The following is a 22627-nucleotide window of genomic DNA, read 5'->3' on the forward strand; positions in this document are numbered from 1 at the left end:
GCTGAATAACTCCTCATGTGTGAATGTCGATGCAAAATATTCATTTAGTTTGTTAGCTACCTGAGCAGGATCTTCAACAGTTGACCCATCGATATCAAGTGGTCCAATCTGATTCATCCCCTTCCTTCTAGAGTTTACATAAGTAAAGAACTCTTTGCTGTTTTTCTTTGCATCCCTTGCCAAAGATTTCTCGTAATCTGCCTTCGCCTGCCTAACCTCCTTTGTAACTTGATTACAGATCAACTTGTATCTATCATAGGCTTCTGTATCACGTGTTAATTTGTATGTATCCCATGCATTTTTTTTCTCTGCCATATGTCTCATTAGTTCATCTGACATCCACTTAGGCCTAAACCTTGAACAATATTTCTTAGTTGGTATGTAAAGCCTAGTAGCTTCCAAGATAAGTTCTTTGAAAGCTTCTCATTTTGAATTTGCTGTTGGTAACATCATCAGTTGGTCCCACTGTATAGAATTTAAATACTGTCTCAGTCCACCGTAGTCGCCTTTACGAAAGCAATAACCCTTCCCTTTACCCCTAATGGTAGTTACCTCTTTGAGTAAATCCCACTTCAGCACACTGTGATCACTGCCACCTAGTGGTTCATTTACCTGCAGATTCTTAATGCATGAAGAATCACTACTGATAATCAAATCAAGAGTATTACTCCCTCTAGTTGCCTCCCGAACATGCTGATGTAGAAAACAATCATCCAATAAATCCACAAAAGCCTTGCTACTGTGTGAGTGACCAGCCCCCAAATTCCAGTCAATATCTGGGATATTAAAATCCCCCAATATAAGACTCTGATTTACTGGCCCACTCTATTTCCCTGTACAGTTTCTTATTATACTCATCAGAGTCATTAAGCCTATAGCACACTCCTACTCTCAATTTTGATCTCCCAATACTTATGTTACACCAAACTGACTCGACACTGCACTGTCCAGCGATGTCGACTGGCTTAACTTCCTTGGATTTAATGTATTTCTTAACTAATAGCATAACCCCTCTTCCCTTCAATGGAGGAATGCCGCCCCTCTTATTTTACCAGAGGCAATACCACTACTTTGCCTATTGGAGGCTTGAAGTGGTGGAACCCATGTTTAGTCTCTAGAGCTAAATTCTGGTCAACCCTTCCCTATCTCTTCCATCATGCAGTATGACTGATGACTTTTGAGGTTATGATGAACATCGTGGCGAAATCCAATATACCTTACATTTCGAGGGTACTGCTCTAAAACGGTGTTCGTAGGCCGGCCGCTAGTTAGGTTCGGCCGGACCGAACCTAATGGTAACTCTCTAGGAAGCTTCCGGATCAGGTAGGCGCCTCCGTAGCCAGGTGGGAAGGAGCAGCAGTGCGTAGCACACGCTTCTTGATTAGCCCCGGTTCGAACCCGTCACCACCAAATACAGAGGATGCGGAAAGGTCAGGAAATGACCCCCGCATATCCTGGAGCAATATCGCCATAGTTGCTAATGCTCCTAAAAACCAAACAACAACAACATACTCCGGATCAGGTAGTGTATAATCTTGCTCCCTCTACTCTACTCTGCCAGATAATGACTGGAGGGAGTCTGAGCAGTGTCTTTGCGGGGAGCATTCTAGAGGGCACATTATGTCAAGGATCTGGGTATATTCTTACCATGTGTACGCCATATCCAAAAATTTCATTACTTCATACAGCATGTCCCACCCACTTTTTCTCACTATTGAATACACAATGAATTGTAAAACTAATAGAGCAAGCTTATCTGCGAAAAGATCTAAACCTCCCAAGCACTTCCTAATTCTTTTCATTTCACAAATATACGTGGTCTCAATTCTGATCTTAACGATGTCTATTTCCACTTGCAGTCTGCCAAACCCCATGTACTTTTTCTGACAGAATCTCAGTTATCGGTTTATTCAACTACTGCTCATCTCAGATGCCCAAATTACTCGCTGTATGATTCCTTTGGCAGGTGGTACTTGTGCATATGTCCATTCTGATATTCCCTGTCAGAGGCTTGGCAATTTGGAATCTACTCTCTTTGATCTTCTCTGGCTTATAATCTTTCTACCTCATTGTGTAAAATTCATCTGTTGTCTCTACCGTTCTCACAACTCCACTAATCACTTGGAGCTTTTTGACTTCCTCTCTTTGCAACTTGACTTTCTCCAGTCTAACTTTCCTAACAGTGAGGTAATTTTCCTTGGTGATTTTAATGTTCACAACTCCAACTGGCTTCCATTTTCTAGTCACACCGACCCATCTGGTCGAGATGCTGAGGCTTTTGCAATTACTAATGACCTTGCACAGATTGTTCATTTACCTACAAGAATACCGGATAATCCTAATCATACAGCCAACACGCTTGATCTTTTTCTCACAAACAACCCTTCTAAGTACACGGTCGAAGTGAGAGTTCCTTTAGGCACTTCAGATCACAACTTGGTGATTGTCTCTTCTCCAATGGAGCCTTTATCTCATGGCTATTCCCAACCTCGTGTTGTTTGGCATTACAAGAATGCAAAATGGGATGACCTGCGAGATTTCTTTTCTTCTTTTCCTTGGTCGGATTACTGTTTCAAAACTTCTAATGTCAACGTTTGCTTAGATTGTGTCAGTGAAATTATTCTTGCTGGAATGGAATCCTTTATCCCACACTCCACTTTAAAATCTCATCCTTTATCTAAACCTTGGTTTTCCAATAAATGTGCTAAGGCTGTTCAAGAAAAGAATGTTGCATATCGTAATTGGCTTGTTTCTAATTCTTCAGTTTCATTTTCTGCCTACCAAGCTCGCAACAACTGTAAAACAGTTATTAATCAGTCCAAACTAGAGTTTGAACAGGCTAAGAGTAGAAAACTTGCTTCTTGCCCTAATGGTAGCCAAGCATTCTGGTCCTTGCCAAAGCTATTGGCCGTAACTTTTGTCCATCTCTGCTCCCACCTCTGTCCAAACCAGATGGTTCTGTTGTCACTTCAGCCAAGGATAAAGCTGACCTGCTAGCATCCCATTTTTCTTCCAACTCATATATTAATGATCTTGGTAAAACACCTCCCACCATTCCCAACACACTCCATTCAATGCCTCCTGTTGTCTTCCGTCAAAAGGATGTCAGAAGGATTTTGATGAATCTTGATGCTAAGAAAGCTCCAGGTCCCGATGGTATTTCTCCACTTGTTCTCAAAACCTGTACTCCTGAACTTACTGGCACCTCTCTAGCAAGGTGGGCAGGAGCAGCAGTGCGTAGCACACGCTTCTTGATTAGACCGGGGATCGAGCCCGTGACCACCAAATACGGAAGATGCGGAAAGGTCAGGGAATGACCACCACATATCCCCGGAGCAATATGGCCTTAGTTGCTAATGCTCCTAAAAACCAAATAACAATAACAACCTGAACTTACTCCTATTCTTTGCCACCTTTTTTCACTTTCTTATTCCAAAGGTGTTTTTCCTTCTGTTTGGAAATTTGCTCACATACAGCCAGTTCCTAAAAAGGATGAAAAATCCCTCCCATCCAATTATCGTCCCATTGCAATTACTTCTACCCTTTCTAAAGTAATGGAGAAATCAATTAACCACCAACTCTTAAGCTACCTAGAAACCTTCCGTCTTATCAACGATCGCCAGTATGGATTCCGTCAGTTTCCCCCACTCTTTTCCTCTTGTATATTAATGACCTTCTTCCATTGACTGGAAATCCTATCCATAGTTTCGCCGATGATAGCATATTGCATTCCACTTTCCATTTTGAGAAACCTTGCCCTGTTCAATCAGCTTTAACTTCTCGAAAATCTGCTACTAATTCCTTAAATGCCGATCTTCAGGTTATTCTCCAGTGGGGCAAAGACAACTTAGTTGATTTCAACCATTCTAAAACTCCTATGCTTATCTTTAGTGACACTCCAATTTCTAGGCAAAATGATATATCTCTTTTAGGGATTACCCTGACTTCTAATCTCTCTTGGCACAAGCACATTACAAATATTGCTTCCTCTGCATCTAAAAAACTTGGTTTTCTCTTTCGCTCTTGGCGTTACTTTTCTTTCAAACAGCTGCTCATTCTGTATAAATCGCAAATCCTCCCTGCCATGGAATATTGTTCCCACATCTGGGGTAGTGCCCCCAAAACTTCTCTCAGGCTTCTTGATTCCATTCAGAAGAGGGCAGTTAGGTTAATTAATGATTCATCTTTGACAGAGTCTCTCCACTCGCTGTCTCATAGATGTACTGTTTCTGCTGCATGCCTCTTCTACAGATACTTCCATGGGCACTGTTCTTCTGAATTGGCTTCTATAATTCCCACTCTTTCTTTCAAAACAGTCCGAACACATGCCGCCACCAGCCAACATCCATTTACTGTCCAACTTCAAACTCACAGAACCAACTTTTCATCTTCCTCATTTATTCATTCAACTACCGTTTTCTGGAACAACCTTCCTTCGTACGTATTTCCTGAAAATTACAGTCTACAGAAGTTCAAGTCCAATGTCAACAAATATCTTCTTTCGTCTTCTCAACCTCCGACTCAAGCACAGTACTAAGTACTATAGGTTCTAACACCTCTCGTGTTTGGGGTTTACATAAAAAAAAAACACACTCACACACATGGTTTGTAAAATAGATAAATAGTCTTGGAAAATAGAAATGAAAAGTACACAAGGTGCCTGAACTAAGAGAAGTTTAAGGGATATTCGAAAATGGAAGTGAAGTAATGGTTAAACAGGTGAAAGAATTTGAAAAACTTAGTACAAATATGAACTGGGACTGAGGAAACAAAAAATAATAATAATAAATAACAAATAACAAGGGGAACCACTTCTTCACTTCTATTTTCAACTATCTCTTAAACTTCTCTTAGTTCAGGCACCTTGTGTACTTTTCATTTCCATTTTCCCAGACTATTTATCTATTTTACAAACCACATATTTTTATCCTTTTGCTTCCTTTACTGCTGCACACACACACACACACACATATATATATATATGGAAACATACCGTATTTCCCCATGTATAAGACGCACCTTAATTTTGGGGACTGAAATTTGAAAAAAAATGCATTACATAAAGTTATTGAACTCAAGTTTCATTCATCATAAAATTCATACAATTCCTCATCACTGTCAAAACTCCCATCCATTAGCTTAGTCCAGTTTCATGAACCTGAATCACCAATTGTGTCCTCCTTTGAAATCAGTAACTTCTTTTTCATAAGCAATTCTTCTTGCCTCATGCTGAACCATCTTTGTGGACACAGAACTTCCAATTGCCCTTTGCTCTTCAATCCATATCTTCAATTCCCTCTCTAAATCAGGCCATTTTGCTGACTTGCCTCTCATGGCCTTCTTCTGCTGTGGCGTTTTCAGTAGGGTTTCTTCTTCCCGTAGCCAGTCTCGGACTGTTTTCTCAGTTGGAGGAGGACCAAACTTACGTTCAGCAGCACGATTTCCATTCACTTTTGCAAACTGGATCACTTCTAACTTGAATTCAGCACTGTACAAAAATCTTTTCTGGGCCATTTCTGGGCAGAACGTGGCAAAACATAACTTAATATATCGGTAACAAGTGCGAAACAATGAGCGCAAAGACAACAAGCATGAAAAAGCGGGAAATACAAGTAAAAAATCTACAACCACTGTATAAGATGCACCCAGTTTTTGGACCCCAAATTTTTCGAAAAAGGGTGCGTCTTATACATGGGGAAATACAGTATATGTACACACATATATATACACACAAATATATATATATTACGAAAGGTCACGACAATGGGATATAGCTTGGAATAACTTTGATTACTGTCAACTGAAAATGGCCCACTTTTCAGAGCCATCACTACTTCTTCTTTCCCTATCCATGCAATTTCACTAATAACACTTGTTTTTGTTCTTCTACAAATGTATATTTTTGCTATATGGAAACATATTTCTTAACAATGTGCCTGTGTAATTGGCCAAACTCAGAAAAAGATCATGTTCTATGCAAAAGATGCAATCAATGGGTGCTGCTCTTCTTGGACTAATGTTATTAGTGGAGTCCCACACGGTTCGGTGCTGGGTCCACTGTTGTTTTGTATATTTATCAATGATATAGATGAAGGTATATCAGGCTTAGTATCGAAGTTTGCAGAGGATACAAAGGTTGGCAGGGTTGTTAATGACAGTAATGGCAGTGTGCTACTGCAACAGGATCTAGATAATTTGGGCAGATGGGCTAAGAAGTGGCAACTGAAGTTTAACCTTGACAAATGCAAAGTACTGCATATGGGTAGAAGTAACCCCAGAGAAACATACCAAGTGTGTGGTACTACACTTAAGGTGGTAGAAAATGAAAAAGACCTCGGAGTAATTGTGCAGTCAGATATGAAGTTTTCTGAGCAATGCAGACAGGCTGCCAGGGCAGGTCATGGGGTTTTGTCAATGATATATAGGAATTTTGCTAGCAGGGAAAAGGAGGTGATTATCCCTCTGTATAAGGCAATGGTCAGGCCACGCCTTGAGTACTATGTACAGGTCTGGAGGCCTCATTTTAGGAAGGATGTAGATTTACTTGAGCGTGTACAGAGAAGGGCAACAAGATTGGTAAGGGGAATGAAGGGATCCTCTTATCAAGAGAGGCTTAAGTTTTGCAAATTGCAGTGGCTGGAGACCAGGCACCTGCGCGGTGATCTGATTGAGGTGTATAAGGCCTTGAATGGGTTCAGCACGCTGAATTCTGTTGGGATCCTTCCACTTGTTCAGATTACGAACCTAAGGGGGCATAAATTCAAATTAAGAAAGAACAGATGTAGAACAGATGTGCGGAAATTTGCCTTTAGCCAGCGGGTGGTTAATTGCTGGAACAAACTTCCATCTGTCGTTGTGGAAGTTGATATGTTGAATAAATTTAAGGAGGAACTGGACAGGCACTTGGAGGGAATGGTGTGATTTTTTTTTTTTGCTGATGCTGCATAAGCTCATACATTTGCTTTCTTGCATCACATACTACTACTACTACTAAACATTTAACATCTATTTTTGCATTTCTTTCTATATACTGCATGTTGTTGTTGAATGCTTATTTGTTTGAATATGTATTGCATCATGTTGCCTGATGCTTGAAATCGCAAATTCACATCTAAAGGGAGCATGTTACCTTCAGATGTGAATCTAAAGGGAACATGTTACCTTTTCAGATGTGAATCTAAAGGGAACATGTTACCTTTTCAGATTTTACAATACATGGAAAATCTTGCATATATGTCTTCTGAAATTATGTCATATTTCTTTGGCGTTTTACTAAGACATTATTAATCACTTTTGCACTGCATGTAGTGTAAAGTACTACAAGTACTATGAAACGACTGTAATAACAGAAACCATTGCTATTATTCCATCTGATGTACTACAGAATCTGATGGTCAATTTATTAATGTAATTAAGGAGAAATTTGCAAAATTCTGAAAAATAATACAAATTTTAACATAGTTTTATTATTTTTTTGTAAAAAAGAAAAAGAGAGAAACCAAGTTCATGCAAAAAGACTGAGGAAACTTTGACCAACTATATTATCATGGTGAAACAGGAAGGGTCAAACTGAGTAAGAAAGCTAGATTCTCCATCATAAATCTGGAGAGATTGGAGATATGTGAATTCAACTGTGTTAAACAGTAAACGTACATTGAGCTACAAAAAACAGTACACCACCAGAGCTCTGCATGAGGTGAGCACTGGATTTAGGCTTGTCATTGTTTGGAAGGAGACCAACTATTTCCTATTGTGAGGATAAAAATCTATAATTACCTAAAGTCAGTATATTTTGTAAAGTTGCAGAAACATGTCATCAGTTGTCGGTTTATCTAGCTAACTGTTTCAAGGACATCCTATAAATGAAAGACTATGCAAGAGCTGGTCATCTGCACACATGCTGATGCTCACTGGAGTAACCTCTGAATTCCACAGGTTATTAACACTTTAGAAAAAAAATCCACTTTGAAAGCAGAAGATAATTCCACAGTCAAAGAGACATGAATCACAACAAGAAGCATATCTCAGTTAATTAAATCATACCTAAGAATAAAATAAGAGTTGAAGGGCAATGTGCATGTAGCTGAAGGAAACATTATACTGCATGGATTTTAAAGTATAAATAATTTATTGAATGGCAGTGCTGCTCTTGGAAATATAGGCCAAATAATACTACTATATACAACTAAACATTGAAATAGAGGAATTTAAAAAGTAAAAAGACATGGGTGGAGGCTGTTACCATATACAAAGTGTCATGGACTTCAACAGCAGATTTTGGGCTACAGAACAGATAGAAACTGCACAGCACATATTTACCCCTCAGAGAATGACTTGATGGCAACAACAAACATAGGCAGAAGTGGCCAATCAGCATAATGTAGCTTTCTCTTGAAAGCTATGTTATGCTGATTGGCTCTGGCATGTTTAATTTGAATATGCAATCTTTGTGGGATAACAGGAACTGAATATTAGCAAATTGGTTCAGTTGGCTGCATGCTAGCTGTCTTTGAGACCTTGTAGTTCCAGCAGAAGTAGCTCTGGGTATAGGAGGGGGAAGAGAACAGAGATATGGTGTCTGCAGAGTGTGGGGTCTGAGATATGTTGTGGGAAGGAACCTTAGGTCAGGAAAAAAAGGCAATCCAGAGGTGCAAACGATGGTGAACCATGCCAACATTTCTATTGCTGTTGGCATTTGGGCTGTGTTAGATTGGATAGTCCAGACTTCTAGAAACACCCTCTGGGAATGATTGTTCGAAAGCTGGACAATCTTAGGATAGAATTAGTATTGGTAAATGATGCAAGAAAGCAAGCTTATACAGTATCAGCAAAAAAAAAAAATTCGCACATTTCCTCTCTATCTATCCACTTCCAAATGACAGATGGAAATTTGTTCCAACAATCAACCACCTGCTGGCTGAGGGAAAATCTCTACACATCTGTTCTGCAACCATACTTTCTCAATTTGAATTTATGGCCCCTCATGTGTAGTCTGAGCAAAAGGAAGACTCCCATTAGCACTGTACTTGTTCAATTTAAAGCCTTAAACACCTTGATCACATCACCACACAGGAGTTGCCAGATGTTGTAATTTGCAGAAATGAAGCCTTTCTTGGTAAGAGCACCACTTTGTTCCCTTCACCAATCTCATTGCCCTTCTCTGCACCTGTTCCAGCAGCTCTGCATCCTTCCCAAAATGAGGCATTGAGACCTGTATGCAGTATTTGCGATATAGCCTGAACAGTGCCTTGTAAAATGGGATAATCACCTCCTTATCCCCGCTAGCAAAATTTTCGTATATCATTGAAAAAACCCCATAAGCTGCCCTGGCAGCTTGTCTGCATTTCCCAGAGAACTTCATATCTGACTGCACAATTAACTGTCGTGTCTTTTTTCATTTTCCACTATCCTGAGTGTAGCACCACAGAGTTGGTATGTAAATTTGAGATTACTGCTACCCATCTACCATGTATTTGTTAATGTCAAACATCAACTGCCATTTCTCAGCCAATCTGCCTAATTTTTCTAGATCTTGTTGAAGTAACTTACCTTGAATACTGTCATTAACCACCCTGCCAAACTTTGTATCATCTGCAAACTTAGACATTAAGCCCATCAACATAATTATTAATAAATATAGAAAACAACAATGGGCCCAACACTGAAGCCTGGGAGACTCCACTAATAACATTAGCCTGCAAAGAGCAGTGTCCATTAATAACCATCTCTGTCTTTTCCCACTCAACCTTCTTTATCTTTATCCATAGCAGTAACTTGCCTTTAGTACCACACCACTCCAATTTGTACAGCAGTCTTTTCTGTGCAACAGTATCAAAAGCTTTCCTTAAATCGAAGTATATGGTGTCAAAATTATTTTTTGCATTTAGTTCCTTTTTTACTGCTTCATAGTAACCAATCATATTGGTCAGACAAGACTACTCTTTAACAAATCCATGGTGCGACTACAGTATAATTACAATCCTGTCTAGATAGTCTGACATTACCTCTTTAACCTCTTTAAGCTAACAAGTCTGTAATTACTCATGTCTTTATATGAAAATAAATCCAAAATGGTGCAAGTGTCAGTAGGTTTCCTGTAAACCACAGTACAGAAGAAAAGAGGCATACTGGAGAGGTAAAGACCATGTATTGATTATACTGCTTAGGAATACTGGACGTTCAAGCAAAGTAAATGCTTTGTTGGTATGTGAACATTAGGCATAACGGTACTCTTTTGCAGATATGAAGAAAATATTTAAATATAGTCCTTTCCGACAGCTTTTGGAAGATGCTGAAGACATCCAGAAAGTGTAAATAAATCACCATTCTATCTCAGTCATAGTGTGGTTAGTAGACTCCCATAATAGCTGAATGAAGTATAATTTTGTGAAAAACCATAAAATACAAGACATTCTAGAGAATATATCCAAGTGCTGGCCATCATTTTAGAGAATGATGGACAGCAATGGATATCCTGGCAGAATTCTTCTACTACTCACAACACAAAACCACTCTGAAATGGCTCACAAAAAGTAACCCTGAATTCATTAATGTCTCATATTTCCTACCATTTTGAAGGCCATGGGCAAATTCTGGTAACAAACTGTGAGCAGAATTAAAAGTGCATGGCTTGAAGGAGACATCACTGCAATATCAAGTCAATATTCTGGTGTCTGATGAAAGCAGTGGCCACCTTTTCCAGGTACTGCCATTGATAACTAGTCAATTAATTTCAAAGTTAGTATAAAAACGTGAGGAAAATATTGTGGCCAGTTGTAGATGTTGCATCTCTGATTATCGATCATGAACAGAATCATGCCAAGAAGCATTCAATGCATGCGCAGCAAATATCTAATTCCAAGGATGCCACACCATTGTGGTACAGATAGTAATGATTTATTTGGTACCAATATATTTATGTTAAGTGACAGCCATGCAGCTGATTTACATACTGAATTGTATTTTTAGCAACGGTTCACTGAAAATCACTGTATTAAAAAAAGTTGAGAACTAAAATCAAAAGTTTTGTAATTTGTTATTGTGTAGGAATCACTAATGTTTCTTAGTGGTGGTTTCTTGGGTAATTAAGTTTATCAAGAGTTGATTGATTGATGCAATTCTGATAATTTTTATTGGCACATTTGCAAATTTAGAAAAAAACATGAGAATATTTGGCCAGAATAAATGAATTTGATCGTTCATTTGAGAGTGGAATAGGTGGATAAATGTACTTTCTGTAAATTAAAAAATAAGTGAAATTAATTTTATATGTGAGTAAAGAGAGAGAGACTAAGTCACCAATATTAAGATAGTGGCTGTCATTGTTGTCGACTTATTTTTATTTTTGCATATTTACTGAAATTAGATTGTTCTTGTTGTTTCTTCTTTATTGAGACAGCCAACCGAGCTTTATTACAACAGTAAATATTCTCTAATTATAAAAGCTGTTTCATTAATCATTTGTTTATTATTACATGAAATCCCTTAATATATGTCAGCTGGACAGATTAAAAGAAAGTTGTCAGGCTTTCAAAATCAATAATTAAAGAAAAAAATGACTTACTTCAACAGTTACATGTTATTTAACTTAAAGTCCATCAATATCAATTAATGAGACTTCGAATAAGGAATTTCTCATGCTTTTCCAAATACAAGGGATCCTCATTATCCAAGGATAATTGGTTCTGAAAAAATTCCACTTAAAACAGAGACCAAATTTTCGTAATGTGTATTATGTACTTGTACATAGTAAAAAAATGGATGGAACTGAAAAATGAGACAATTATTTTATTATACATTTTTTATTATAATATGTTGAACAATGTAAGGTTAAGTAAAGTTTATGAAGTTATACTATCTTTCAGTTTTACGAATAAAGAATGAATCCAGAGTTGTTTGTTTTTTTGCCATATTTTTTCAGATAAAATTGTGTTGTGGCACTTAGTTATGTCTTTAACTTCGTGCTCAAGTTTTGCTGCACCATCATGAAGAGGATCATTATCACAAAAATATTCAAGTGCTTGGTTAGTTTTCTCAAGGGCTTCCTTTAATTCTTTAATTTTCAAATCCTTGTAACTGCAAGGACTCAGATGCCGGGGATTCCCCCTGTGCTCAAATTTCTTTACAAATTCTTTACAAAACTCTTCCTTTGACTATTGCCACTGGAAAACATTCTTTTCCTAAATTAAATTTAATAAAAAATCATATCCAATATACATCTCAGAATAGATTATCAAATTTAGCAATATCTTTAGAAAATAAAATGTGTGATGCCTTTGATCTGCACAGAATTACACAATTTTCATTAGCTGAAGCCAGAAAAAAAGAGCCTTCTTTACATTTATTTAAAGTAGTCTTGCTTTTTAAATCTGATTTGCTTTTATTTTTTATATCTAAATATATTATTTATATAATTAATAAATATTCATTTTTTTTTCATTATTGCATATTCATTATAAATACATGCACACATATATACAAGTAAATTTTTATGTAATAGTTATTTTCAATTCTCAATTGTATTGGAATATAATTTATTTTCACTTATTTAAGGATTTATATAATTCACTAAAGTTTTGAATGAGTTATATTGACAAGTTTCAATATTCACAGAAGGAAAAGGGGTGCCAAAACTTATTTTGCACACAGGCATGGGCCTGTGTCACATACATGACAAAATATGTAATTTTTGTGCAATCACTCAAACGGTGTCACAGTATTTATGACAAGGCTAGGTTTGTGCATGTACACACAAATAAAACACATATAGGGTTATTACAGATGTTTTCAATACTATCAGTTGCTATTACTCCACTGTTACAACATGAATTCACAAACCCGAGTGACTGTCGCAGCATTAATTGCTAGGTGGCTGGTTGATTTTGGACACTGATTAATTTTCTCATAGTATGCCAGTTCATGTGCTCTCTGTTACATACAATACACTCTCAATAAGTCAAATTTCTTGCTATATGGAACACAAATAACCTTCCCATTAAAATCTCAACAGGAATACCACTTTAAAATTCTCATTAATTTAAACTGAATTTAGTGCTGTGATCAATAGTTCTAAATTTTTGTGATTGAGTCCTATGAAACTAGGTCAACACAAAATGTTTCTGGGCTAAATCGAAGCAGAAGCTAGCAGAGAGCATGTTCTCATCACATCAATTCACATGCTGTTCACACACACTCTCCTTTACTAAAAACCTTTTTTGCTTAGAATGTTTCAAGCATTATGCAAGATCAAAGTTACAGTGCTATACATATGTGCTATACAAAGTTACAGTGCTAGACATTTATTTACTGGTGTAATGAGTGCTGTTGGCATGTCTTCTGTTCTGCTTGTCACTGGTTTTGATTTCAGTGTCAGAGTAGACATACATACACTTTAGTAAAAGTTCAAAGGTGGCACCAAAGGGAAAAAAAGACACCAACAATTGCAGATAAAATTAGCCATTCTGGCTGTAGAAAACAGTGACAAAAAGAAACCAATAATTAATAATAATTACTTATAAATTAATAAGTACAGATTATGCAAATATAAACCAATGTGCATTTAAGTGTTTTTTAAGCACTGATTAAAGAATATTCCCTAAATGGGTCACTTATTCACAAAGAGGCTGAATAATTTACTAACGATAAGAATTATGAAGGATTTAAGACAAGTAGCAGATGTTTAGTTACTTTCGGAGAAAAATATTTATATAAAAAGTTCAAATAGTAGTGATATGATGGATTGGTTCATAATTTTATCTGAAATTCTAAAAGATTATACCCCCAATGACATTCAATATAGATGAAACTGGTTTGTTTTACAAATATCTGCTAAATAAAACAATGATGAAAGGTGATTCTTGTCATGGAAGTAAGCATAACAAAAAGACATTTATTTAACTCTCCTTTTGTATGGATAAGAATGGAACAGAGAAACCATCCTCTGTGGTGATTGGAAAATCTTTGAAGCTGCACTGTTTCTCTTGTGTAAAAAATTCTTCCTACACAATAAATTCCAAATCAAAGACAGCTGAATTTTTTTCCCTAAATGACTGTTAAAGGGAGATTGCATCATGGAAGCTAGAAAACTAAAATTAATTTTATTATTTTTTTTTTTATGAAAACCCCAAACACGAGAGGTATTAGAACCTACAGTACTTAGTACCGTGCTTGGGTTGGAGGTTGAGAAGATGAAAGAAGATATTTCTTGACATTAGACTTGAACTTCTGTAGACTGTAATTTTCAGGATATATGTATGGAGGAAGGTTGTTCCAGAAAACGGCAGTTGAATGAATAAACAAGGAAGATGAAAAGTTGGTTCTATGAGTTTGAAGTTGGACAGTAAATGGATGTTGGCTGGTGGTGGCACGTGTTCAGAATGTTTTGAAAGAGAGAGAGTGGGAATTATAGACACCAATTCAGAAGAACAGTGCCCATGGAAGTATCTGTAGAAAAGGCATGCAGCAGAAAGACAGAGTGGAGAGACACTGTTAGAGATGAGTCATTAATTAACCTAACTGCCCTCTTCTGAATGGATGTTTACAGATTTACTGATAATTGCACAACTTACAATGTTATTCTCACATTAACTGCTGTTTTTAGTTAAATTCAGATCACAAAACACCACATCAAAGCTTCAGCCCTTAGACTATAGACTATGTGAAGATGTTGATACAGAGCACAGATATGGAATGCTGATGGAATCAATTTACTGCAAGCTACAAGAATTTCATGCTGTTAATGAAAACAACTGCAAATTGTTTTAGGTTAGCTGGATTTAAAATAAGTTCTTTTGTAAAAGGCAAGGAGTATGTAAATGTTCAAGGTCAAGCTCCCACATGTTATTTCTGCTTTGGGCATAAATTAATCAGTTTCAACTGACAATTATATTAAAAACGTTGATTATAAAACTGTTGGATTATGTTTAAATGTTGAGATAGTTTCTCAGATATAAACAACAAGAAAAACAAGAGGATGAAGCAGAAGATGACGATAATGACATTGATATGTTACCCAGATTCATAAAAATCAAAGAGCAATTGAAACCCTCATAATCCACATTTAACAATTGACTGGCTTTCTTCTTCAGTGAGAGCCCAAATGCTCCAATTCAGATCACATTATTTTTTTTGATAAAAACCTGTTCTGAAATATTTGAGTGAACCCTCCCCTCATGTTACATAACTTGAGATTGGCCCCCTAATATAGCTATAAACAGGAACAATGGTGAAGAAACTGATTCCATTTTGATTAATATTTTAAATATTAGATCATCCCACCAGATTCCCAGAGCACTGATCCTACCTATCCAGGAGGTGCCAGCACTCTTAGCAGCTGTCTCATAGCTTCAGAATATTTTATATCTGGAATCCATCTCTCACAAATAGGGAGGGGTAGACATTACTATTTTACTGTAAAACCTGTGATTCTTCCAAGTCTTAAGTCTATAGTCCTTCAAATATGAGAATGAAATTTAATGAACTAATAAATAAAGAAATATAGCTTACACTATCAATAATGTCTACCATTGATATGTCAGCAAATATACATGAAGGTTGAAGCTCTTCAATTCTGTATTTAAGATCCTTAGCTCTCAGCTGCATACTTCCTGATGATAAAATAATACCTTAAAAAAAAAAGGAACATTTTCATGGGCAAAGGATATAGTTTCACATATGATTGAAATCACTTCCTTTTTTTAGCCATTTTTTTACTTTTTCTCTGTCTGTACATTTTCAAATATTCAACTAGATATGATTTTATTTTGAAAGTGAGTTGCAGCATTTAGAATAAATTAATGCCATTGTTTGAACTGTTTAAATACTTTACCTTGATTCCCAATACACATTTAATTAAAAAAAACTATAGGACCTTTACTGATCACTTGGTCATGTGTAACATACAAATACCAGAACCCTCATGTGAAGGAAAAGAGGTAAATGTTTAGTTATCATCTATTCACTTTTCAAATGTGTTCTACTGTTATCCACACTGCATATGATAAAAAGATTGGCAAAGATTTAAAAACATACTTGTTCTGATAATTTAGCGAACTAAAAAAAAAAAAAAAAAATCAAGATCTATAATATAAAAATTCTTTAAAAACTGACTGAACAAATAAAAATATACAATAAAATATAATAAAAACTAGACAGATTAAAAAAACAAATAAAGATAAAAACATCATATACAAAACAATGGTACAGTAGCTTTTGGCAGTAAATGCTGTCTTCATCATCCAAAATTCTCAAAAAGCACTGCAATGGAATATAGAAAGAGCATGGAGGATGAAGACGTTTGGAGAATTTTTGGCTGTAATGCCTTAAACTCATTTTAGTTACTGATTTAGAATTTTTTACTGTACAGATACTATTTACTAAAACATTTTAACTGTTTTGTGTGTTTTCATGCATTATATAATAGGAATTTACAATTTTCTTATTTCTTTCCCCCATACAGCTAAATAAAGAGATTCAGAACTTTAAAAGGGTCTGTTTTATTAGATCGTAAGTACATTTTTCAAATTCAATTTTTATAGAACTGGCAAAAAAAAACCTTACAGCACATTGAAAAGCATTAACTGTGGCACAAGTGTAATTTGTCATTCTTTTTCCCTGAATTTCATACTATCTGACATTGCATTCTTATTTTATGTAATCTCTGCTTCATGTGAGCTAACCCCTATTAATAATATGAGTCAGGAGATCATTAACTTTCATAGTATTCATTGAGATATCTTTATCAAGGGTTCTGGCATCCCACAGTATGGCAAAACCTAATAGAATTCATACAGTAAGCATCAATTAATACAACTTAAGAAGCTAGGGCAGCTACATTCTAACTTTTATGACTGCATTGCCAACCAAGGCATTTTAAGCAGAAAAAGTAGCAAAGAAAGCCAATTTAATAACCAGCAATAAAATACTCTGGTTCCAATTCTTGTAAGCAGGAACAATTTCCTCCCCCTTTACGATAAAAAAATAATGTAGTTCTTTAATTGCTACATGCTGATTATCATGCTCAGGTAACTGGTAAACTCAATGAGTATTTTGCATCTCCATTCACACATGAGGAGTTATTCAATGAGGGGAGGTTCCAGAAGTTTATCAAATGCTAACAGGGAGCTAAGTGATTTGGTAATAACTGAAAGCAAAGTGGAGGAGAAATTGTTGAAGTCAAACATAAGGAAGGCACCTGGGGTGGATGGGATCTATCCAGTTATATTAAAGGAGGCAGCAAGGGAAGTAAGCAAACCCTTAGCCATAATTATGAGAGCTTCCTTGGACTCAGGGGAGGTCCACATGGACAGGAGGTGTGCAAAGGTATCAACAATTCACAAGCGGGGTTCAAAAGGTGAAACAAGTAACTATAGACCTGCTAGTTTAACTTGTGTTCCAGGGAAAATAATGGAATCACTGGTTAAAGAAGCACTGCAGGATCATCTAGAAAAGACTGCAGTAATAGTTAAGACACAGCATGGGTTTGTTAAAGGGAGGTCTTGTCAGGCCAATTTGATTGGATACTATGATGTGGTCACAAAGGAACTGAATGCCAAAAATAATTTTGATATCATATACTTGGATTTCAGGAAAGCTTTTGATACTGTTGCACATGGAAAACTGCTGTACAAATTGGAGAGGTATGGCATTAAGGGTAAGTTGCTACAATGGATAAAGAGATGGTTGAGTGGGAGACATCAAAGAGTGGTAATCAATGGACACTGCTCTTCATGGACAAATGTTATTAGTGGAATTCCCCAGGGTTCGGTGTTGGGCCCATTATTGTTTTTTGTATATTTATCAATGATATTGAGGAAGGTATATATCAGGTTTAATGTCCAAGTTTGCAGATGATACAAAGGTTGGCAGAGTTGTTAATGACAGTAAAGACAATATGATACTCCAACTGGATTTAGACAAGTTGGGCAAATGGGCTGAGAAGCGGCAACAGAAGTTTAACATTGACAAATGCTGCAATGGTACTGCATATGGGTAGTAATAACCGAAGAGAAACGTACCAACTGTGTGGTACTACACTCAGGGAAGTAGACAGTGAAAAAGACCTGGGGGTAATTGTGCAGTCAAATATGAAGTTTGCTGAGCAGTTTAGACGGGCTGCCAGGGCAGGTCATGGAGTCTTGTCAATGATATATAGAATTTTGCTAGCAGGGACAGGGAAGTGATTATCCCGTTATACCATGCAATGATCAGGCCACACCTAGAGTACTGTGTACAGGTCTGAAGGCTTCATTTTAGGAAGGATGTAGAGTTGCTAGAACAACAAAGAAGGGCAACAAGATTAGTGAGGGGGGAACAAAGAGGTGCTCTTACCAAGAAAGGCTTAAGTTCTGCAAATTGCAGCACCTAGAGAGTAGGCACCTGCGAAGTGATCTGATTGAGGTATATAAGGCCTTAAATGGGTTGAGCAAGCTGAACGCTGATGGGATTCTTCCTCTTGCTCATAATAAGAACCTGAGGGGGCACAGATTCAAATTGAGGAAAGAAAATTGTAGAATAGATGTGCAGAAATTTGCCTTTAGCCAGTGGTTAGTTGATTGGTGGAACACTTTCATCTTTTGTTGTGAAAGTTGATAGCCTAAATAAAGGCTATTCTTTCTTGCATCGCATGCCTCTACTAATGCTAATGCTAAAGCTTAACAATTCCTCAGAACACTGCTTCTGCCTCTCCCTTCAGAAAATCCTGGGACAACCCCTGCCTGTAAGTAATGGAAAGCCAGATTTAAAACCTGACAGACATAGTTCCTAGAAACCTTTCAAATATGGTTGATCAGGAATAGAAATTTAATAGTTATAAAGCATATTCAGTTCTAATATTTTGGTGTTTTTGCACACAGGTAATCTCAAAATTAAGCTAATATGCACCTCTGGACAATAATGAATGTTTTATGCACTTTGGAAGACTTTCTACTAATTTTCGGTGGAACCACTCCTTTAAACCTCTTAATCTCCACAAAGAGGACTTGGCCTTGTCCTAATTCTACATACCAGTTCATCTCAAAAATGTTCATTTGGGTTGACATAAATGCTCTGTGTTAGTCACTACAAAATTCCAGCATTATTCCCTTCACACAATGCATTCACAATTATTTCTTTATAACATGGAGTAAGTACTGTGTTGGAAGATTTAAGTACTGTTTCCATAAAACTGCCAAAATGGAGGACACTGGTCTAAGATGCAACATTAATGGCTCCATACAATGGAGCCATTGAGACCAATGGACATAATCATTACCATAACATGCTCAGATAGTAAGTACACATCCAAATAAGTCCAAAAGATAGAAGAAAATCTGGCATAACTTCTTACTCTGCAAAGTACCAACTTATATTTAGCCACATACAAGTTTGGTATGCCTTATAAGGAGAGGTGTTGATAAATTCTTGGCCCAACCCACTCCCTAATTTTTTTTTTAACAAATAGATGTCAAATTATGAAAGAACATATCTTTTTATATTAAACATCCCATTTTCCTCAAAAATAAGCATAGTATTCATTTTTAATCTATTTATTTCTTACAGGTTGTCAACTCAAAACATAACTTTTAGCAAAACTGAAGATAGAGCATCTATGAAATACCAGTTTTTACATGAGAAAATACAAAAGGAAAGTCATGTTGATATGTTGGTTATTATTGTTTGTTATTTGGTTTTTAGGAGCATTAGCAACTAAGGCCATATTGCTCTGGGGATATGCGGTGGTCATTCCCTGACCTTTCTGCATCCTCTGTATGTGGTGGGCATGGGCTCGAACCCCGGTCTAATCAAGAAGCGTGTGCTACGCATTGTTGCTCCTTCCCACCTGGCTATGGAGGTGCCTTCATGTTGATATGTTGGTGACATTGGGAGAATGGTGTCCATACTATTCAACCATGAAAAGATGGTTTGCAAAATTTAAAATGGATTTTTTTTTTTTGACAATGAGGATGCAGAGGACAGGAAGGTCAGTTTCTGTGACAGTGCCTGAAAATGTTGATGCCATTCTCACTACTATAATGTCTGATAGATGAATTTCTGCTAAACAGATAGCTGAGACTCTAGACATGCCTGGGAACCATGTTGAAAATATTATTCACGACATTTTTGACATGCGAAAGCTTTCTGCCAAATGGGTTCCCAAATATCTGAATGCTGATCAAAAGCCATAGCATGGCATCCTGTCTTTAAATGCCATTCTTCACCATTTTAAGCAAGATACCATGGCTTTTATGGTTGTTTTACTATGATCCAGAAACCAAAGAAAAGGCGAAGGACTGCTAAACGGATAGCTGAAACTCGAGGCATGTCCAGGAAACATGTTGGATATCTAATTCATAACATTTAGGACATGTGAAAGTTTTCTGACAAATGGGTTCCTAAATGTCTAAATGCTGATCAAAAGCAACAGCATGACTGGTCTTCTACTGCTATTCTTCACCACTCTGAGCAAGGTACCAATGATTTTTTTTGCTGCAAATTGTGATCGTGAATGAAACAGTTGTTTCATTACAATCTAGCGACCAAAAAACAGTCAAAGGAGTGGAGGCACAATGGCTCCCCTACCCCCCCCAATCAAAGAAGTTCTGCACCAAGAAGCCTGCTGGGAAGGTCATGGTATCTGTTTTTTGGGACAAGAATATGATTTTATTTATTGACTACCTGGTAAAGGGTAAAATGATAACAACTGAGCATTATTCATCAATTTAGGATAAACTGAAAAGCCAAATGCTGAGGAAAGCTCACCCAGGGAATGTTTTTGCAGGATAATGCTCTGGTGTGTGTGTGTGTGTGTGTGTGTGTGTGTGTGTGTGTGTGTGTGTGTGTGTGTGTGTGTGTGTGTGTGTGTGTGTGTGTGTGTGTGTGTGTATTTCTGGGCTTCTGATTTTTTCATCATCCTCTCAATATTCAACAGATCATTAGCATTAGTTGAGGCATATGATGCAAGAAAGCAAGCTTATTCTATTCCCCCTCAGGTTCTTAATCTGAGCAAGCTGAAGTATCCCGTCAGCATTGAGCCTGCTCAAACCATTCAAGGCTTTATACACCTTGATCAGATCACCTCGCAGGTGCCTAGTTTCCCGACACTGTAATTTCTTAATCTGAGCAAGCTGAAGTATCCCGTCAGCATTGAGCCTGCTCAAACCATTCAAGGCTTTATACACCTTGATCAGATCACCTCGCAGGTGCCTAGTTTCCCGACACTGTAATTTGCAAAACTTAAGCCTTTCTTCGCAAGAGCACCCCTTTGTTCCATTCACTAATCTTGTTGCCCTTCTCTGTACTTGTTCTAGTAACTCTAGATCTTTCCTAAAATGAGGGCTCCAGACCTGCATACAGTATTCACGGTGTGGCTTCACCATTGCCTTATACAAAGGGATAATCACCTCCTTGTCTCTGCTAGTAAAATTCCTATATATCATTGACAAGACTCCACAACCTGCTCTGGCAGCCTATCATTAGCATTAGCATTAGCAGAGGCATTTGATGCAAGAAAGCAAGCTTATGCAGCATCAGCCAAAAAAAAAAAAAAAAAACCCACTTCCACTTCACCCCTCTGTTCGTTCAAAATACCTGTCCAGCTGAGCCTTAAACTTATTTAGGCTATCAACCTCCACTACAAGGGATGGAAGTCTGTTCCACCAACCAACCACCCGCTGGCTAAAGGCAAATTTCCGCACGTCTATCCTACATCTGTCTTTCCTCAATTTGAATTTATGCCCTCTCAGGTGATTTTTCTGAACTAGAGGAAGAATCCCATCAGCATTGAGCATGCTTAAACCATTCAAGGCTTTATACACCTCTATCAGATCACCTCGCTGGTGCCTAGTCTCTAGACACTGTAATTTGCAAAACTTTAGCCTTTCTTCGTAAGAGCACCCCTTTGTTCCATTCACTAATCTTGTTGCCCTTCTCTGTACTTGTTCCAGCAGCTCTACATCCTTCTTGAAATGAGGCCTCCAGACCTGTATACAGTACTCTAGGTTTGGCCTGACCATTGCCTTATACAATGGAATAATCACATCCTTATCCCTGCTGGAAAAATTCCTGTATATCATTGACAATACTCCATGAGCTACTCTTGCAGACCGTCTGCACTGCTCAGAGAACTTCATATCTGCCTGCACAACCACCCCCAAGTCCCTTTCATTCTCTACCACTGTCAGTGTAGTACCACAGAGTAGATACGTTGCTCTGGGGTTGCTGTTTCCCATGTGTAGTACTTTACATTTGTCAATGTTAAACTTCATTTGCCACCTCTCAGCCCATCTGCTCAACCTTTCCAGATCCTGTTGCAGCAGCATAGTGTCAGTAGTGTCCTTGACAACCCTGCCAACCTTTGCATCGTCTGCAAACTTGGACATTAAGCTTGATATACCATCATCAATATCATTTATAAATACAGAAAACAATAATGGACCCAACACTGAGCCCTGAGGGACTCCACTAATAACATTAGTCCACGATGAGCAGTGTCCATTGATTACCACTCTCTGTCTTCTCCCCCTCAACCACCCCTTTATCCATAGCAGCAATTTGCCTCCAATGTCACACTGCTCCAATTTGTGTAGCAGTCTTCCATGTGCAACAGTATCAAAAGCCTTTCTAAGATCCAAGTATATAATATCAAAGTTAT

At 37.3% G+C, this 22627-nt stretch overlaps 1 protein-coding gene across 2 annotated transcripts in view; it reads right to left on the reverse strand.

The window, feature by feature from the left end:
* LOC150076434 (acyl-coenzyme A synthetase ACSM3, mitochondrial-like) overlaps nucleotides 1-22627 on the reverse strand; it is a 336253-nt gene that overhangs the window by 188991 nt on the left and 124635 nt on the right. Inside the window, exon 4 of one of the 2 annotated variants that reach the window (XM_090387091.1) lies at nucleotides 15523-15623. In XM_090387091.1, the coding sequence (XP_090243217.1) occupies nucleotides 15523-15623 (101 nt within the window). Of the gene's footprint in view, nucleotides 1-15504; nucleotides 15624-22627 lie in introns of both variants that reach the window. The other variant, XM_090387090.1, reaches the window with a different exon arrangement.

Source organism: Mastigoproctus giganteus, chromosome 13 (assembly GCF_048544385.1).
Source record: "Mastigoproctus giganteus isolate SK-2022 chromosome 13, ASM4854438v1, whole genome shotgun sequence".
Taxonomy (NCBI): Eukaryota; Metazoa; Arthropoda; class Arachnida; order Uropygi; family Thelyphonidae; genus Mastigoproctus; species Mastigoproctus giganteus.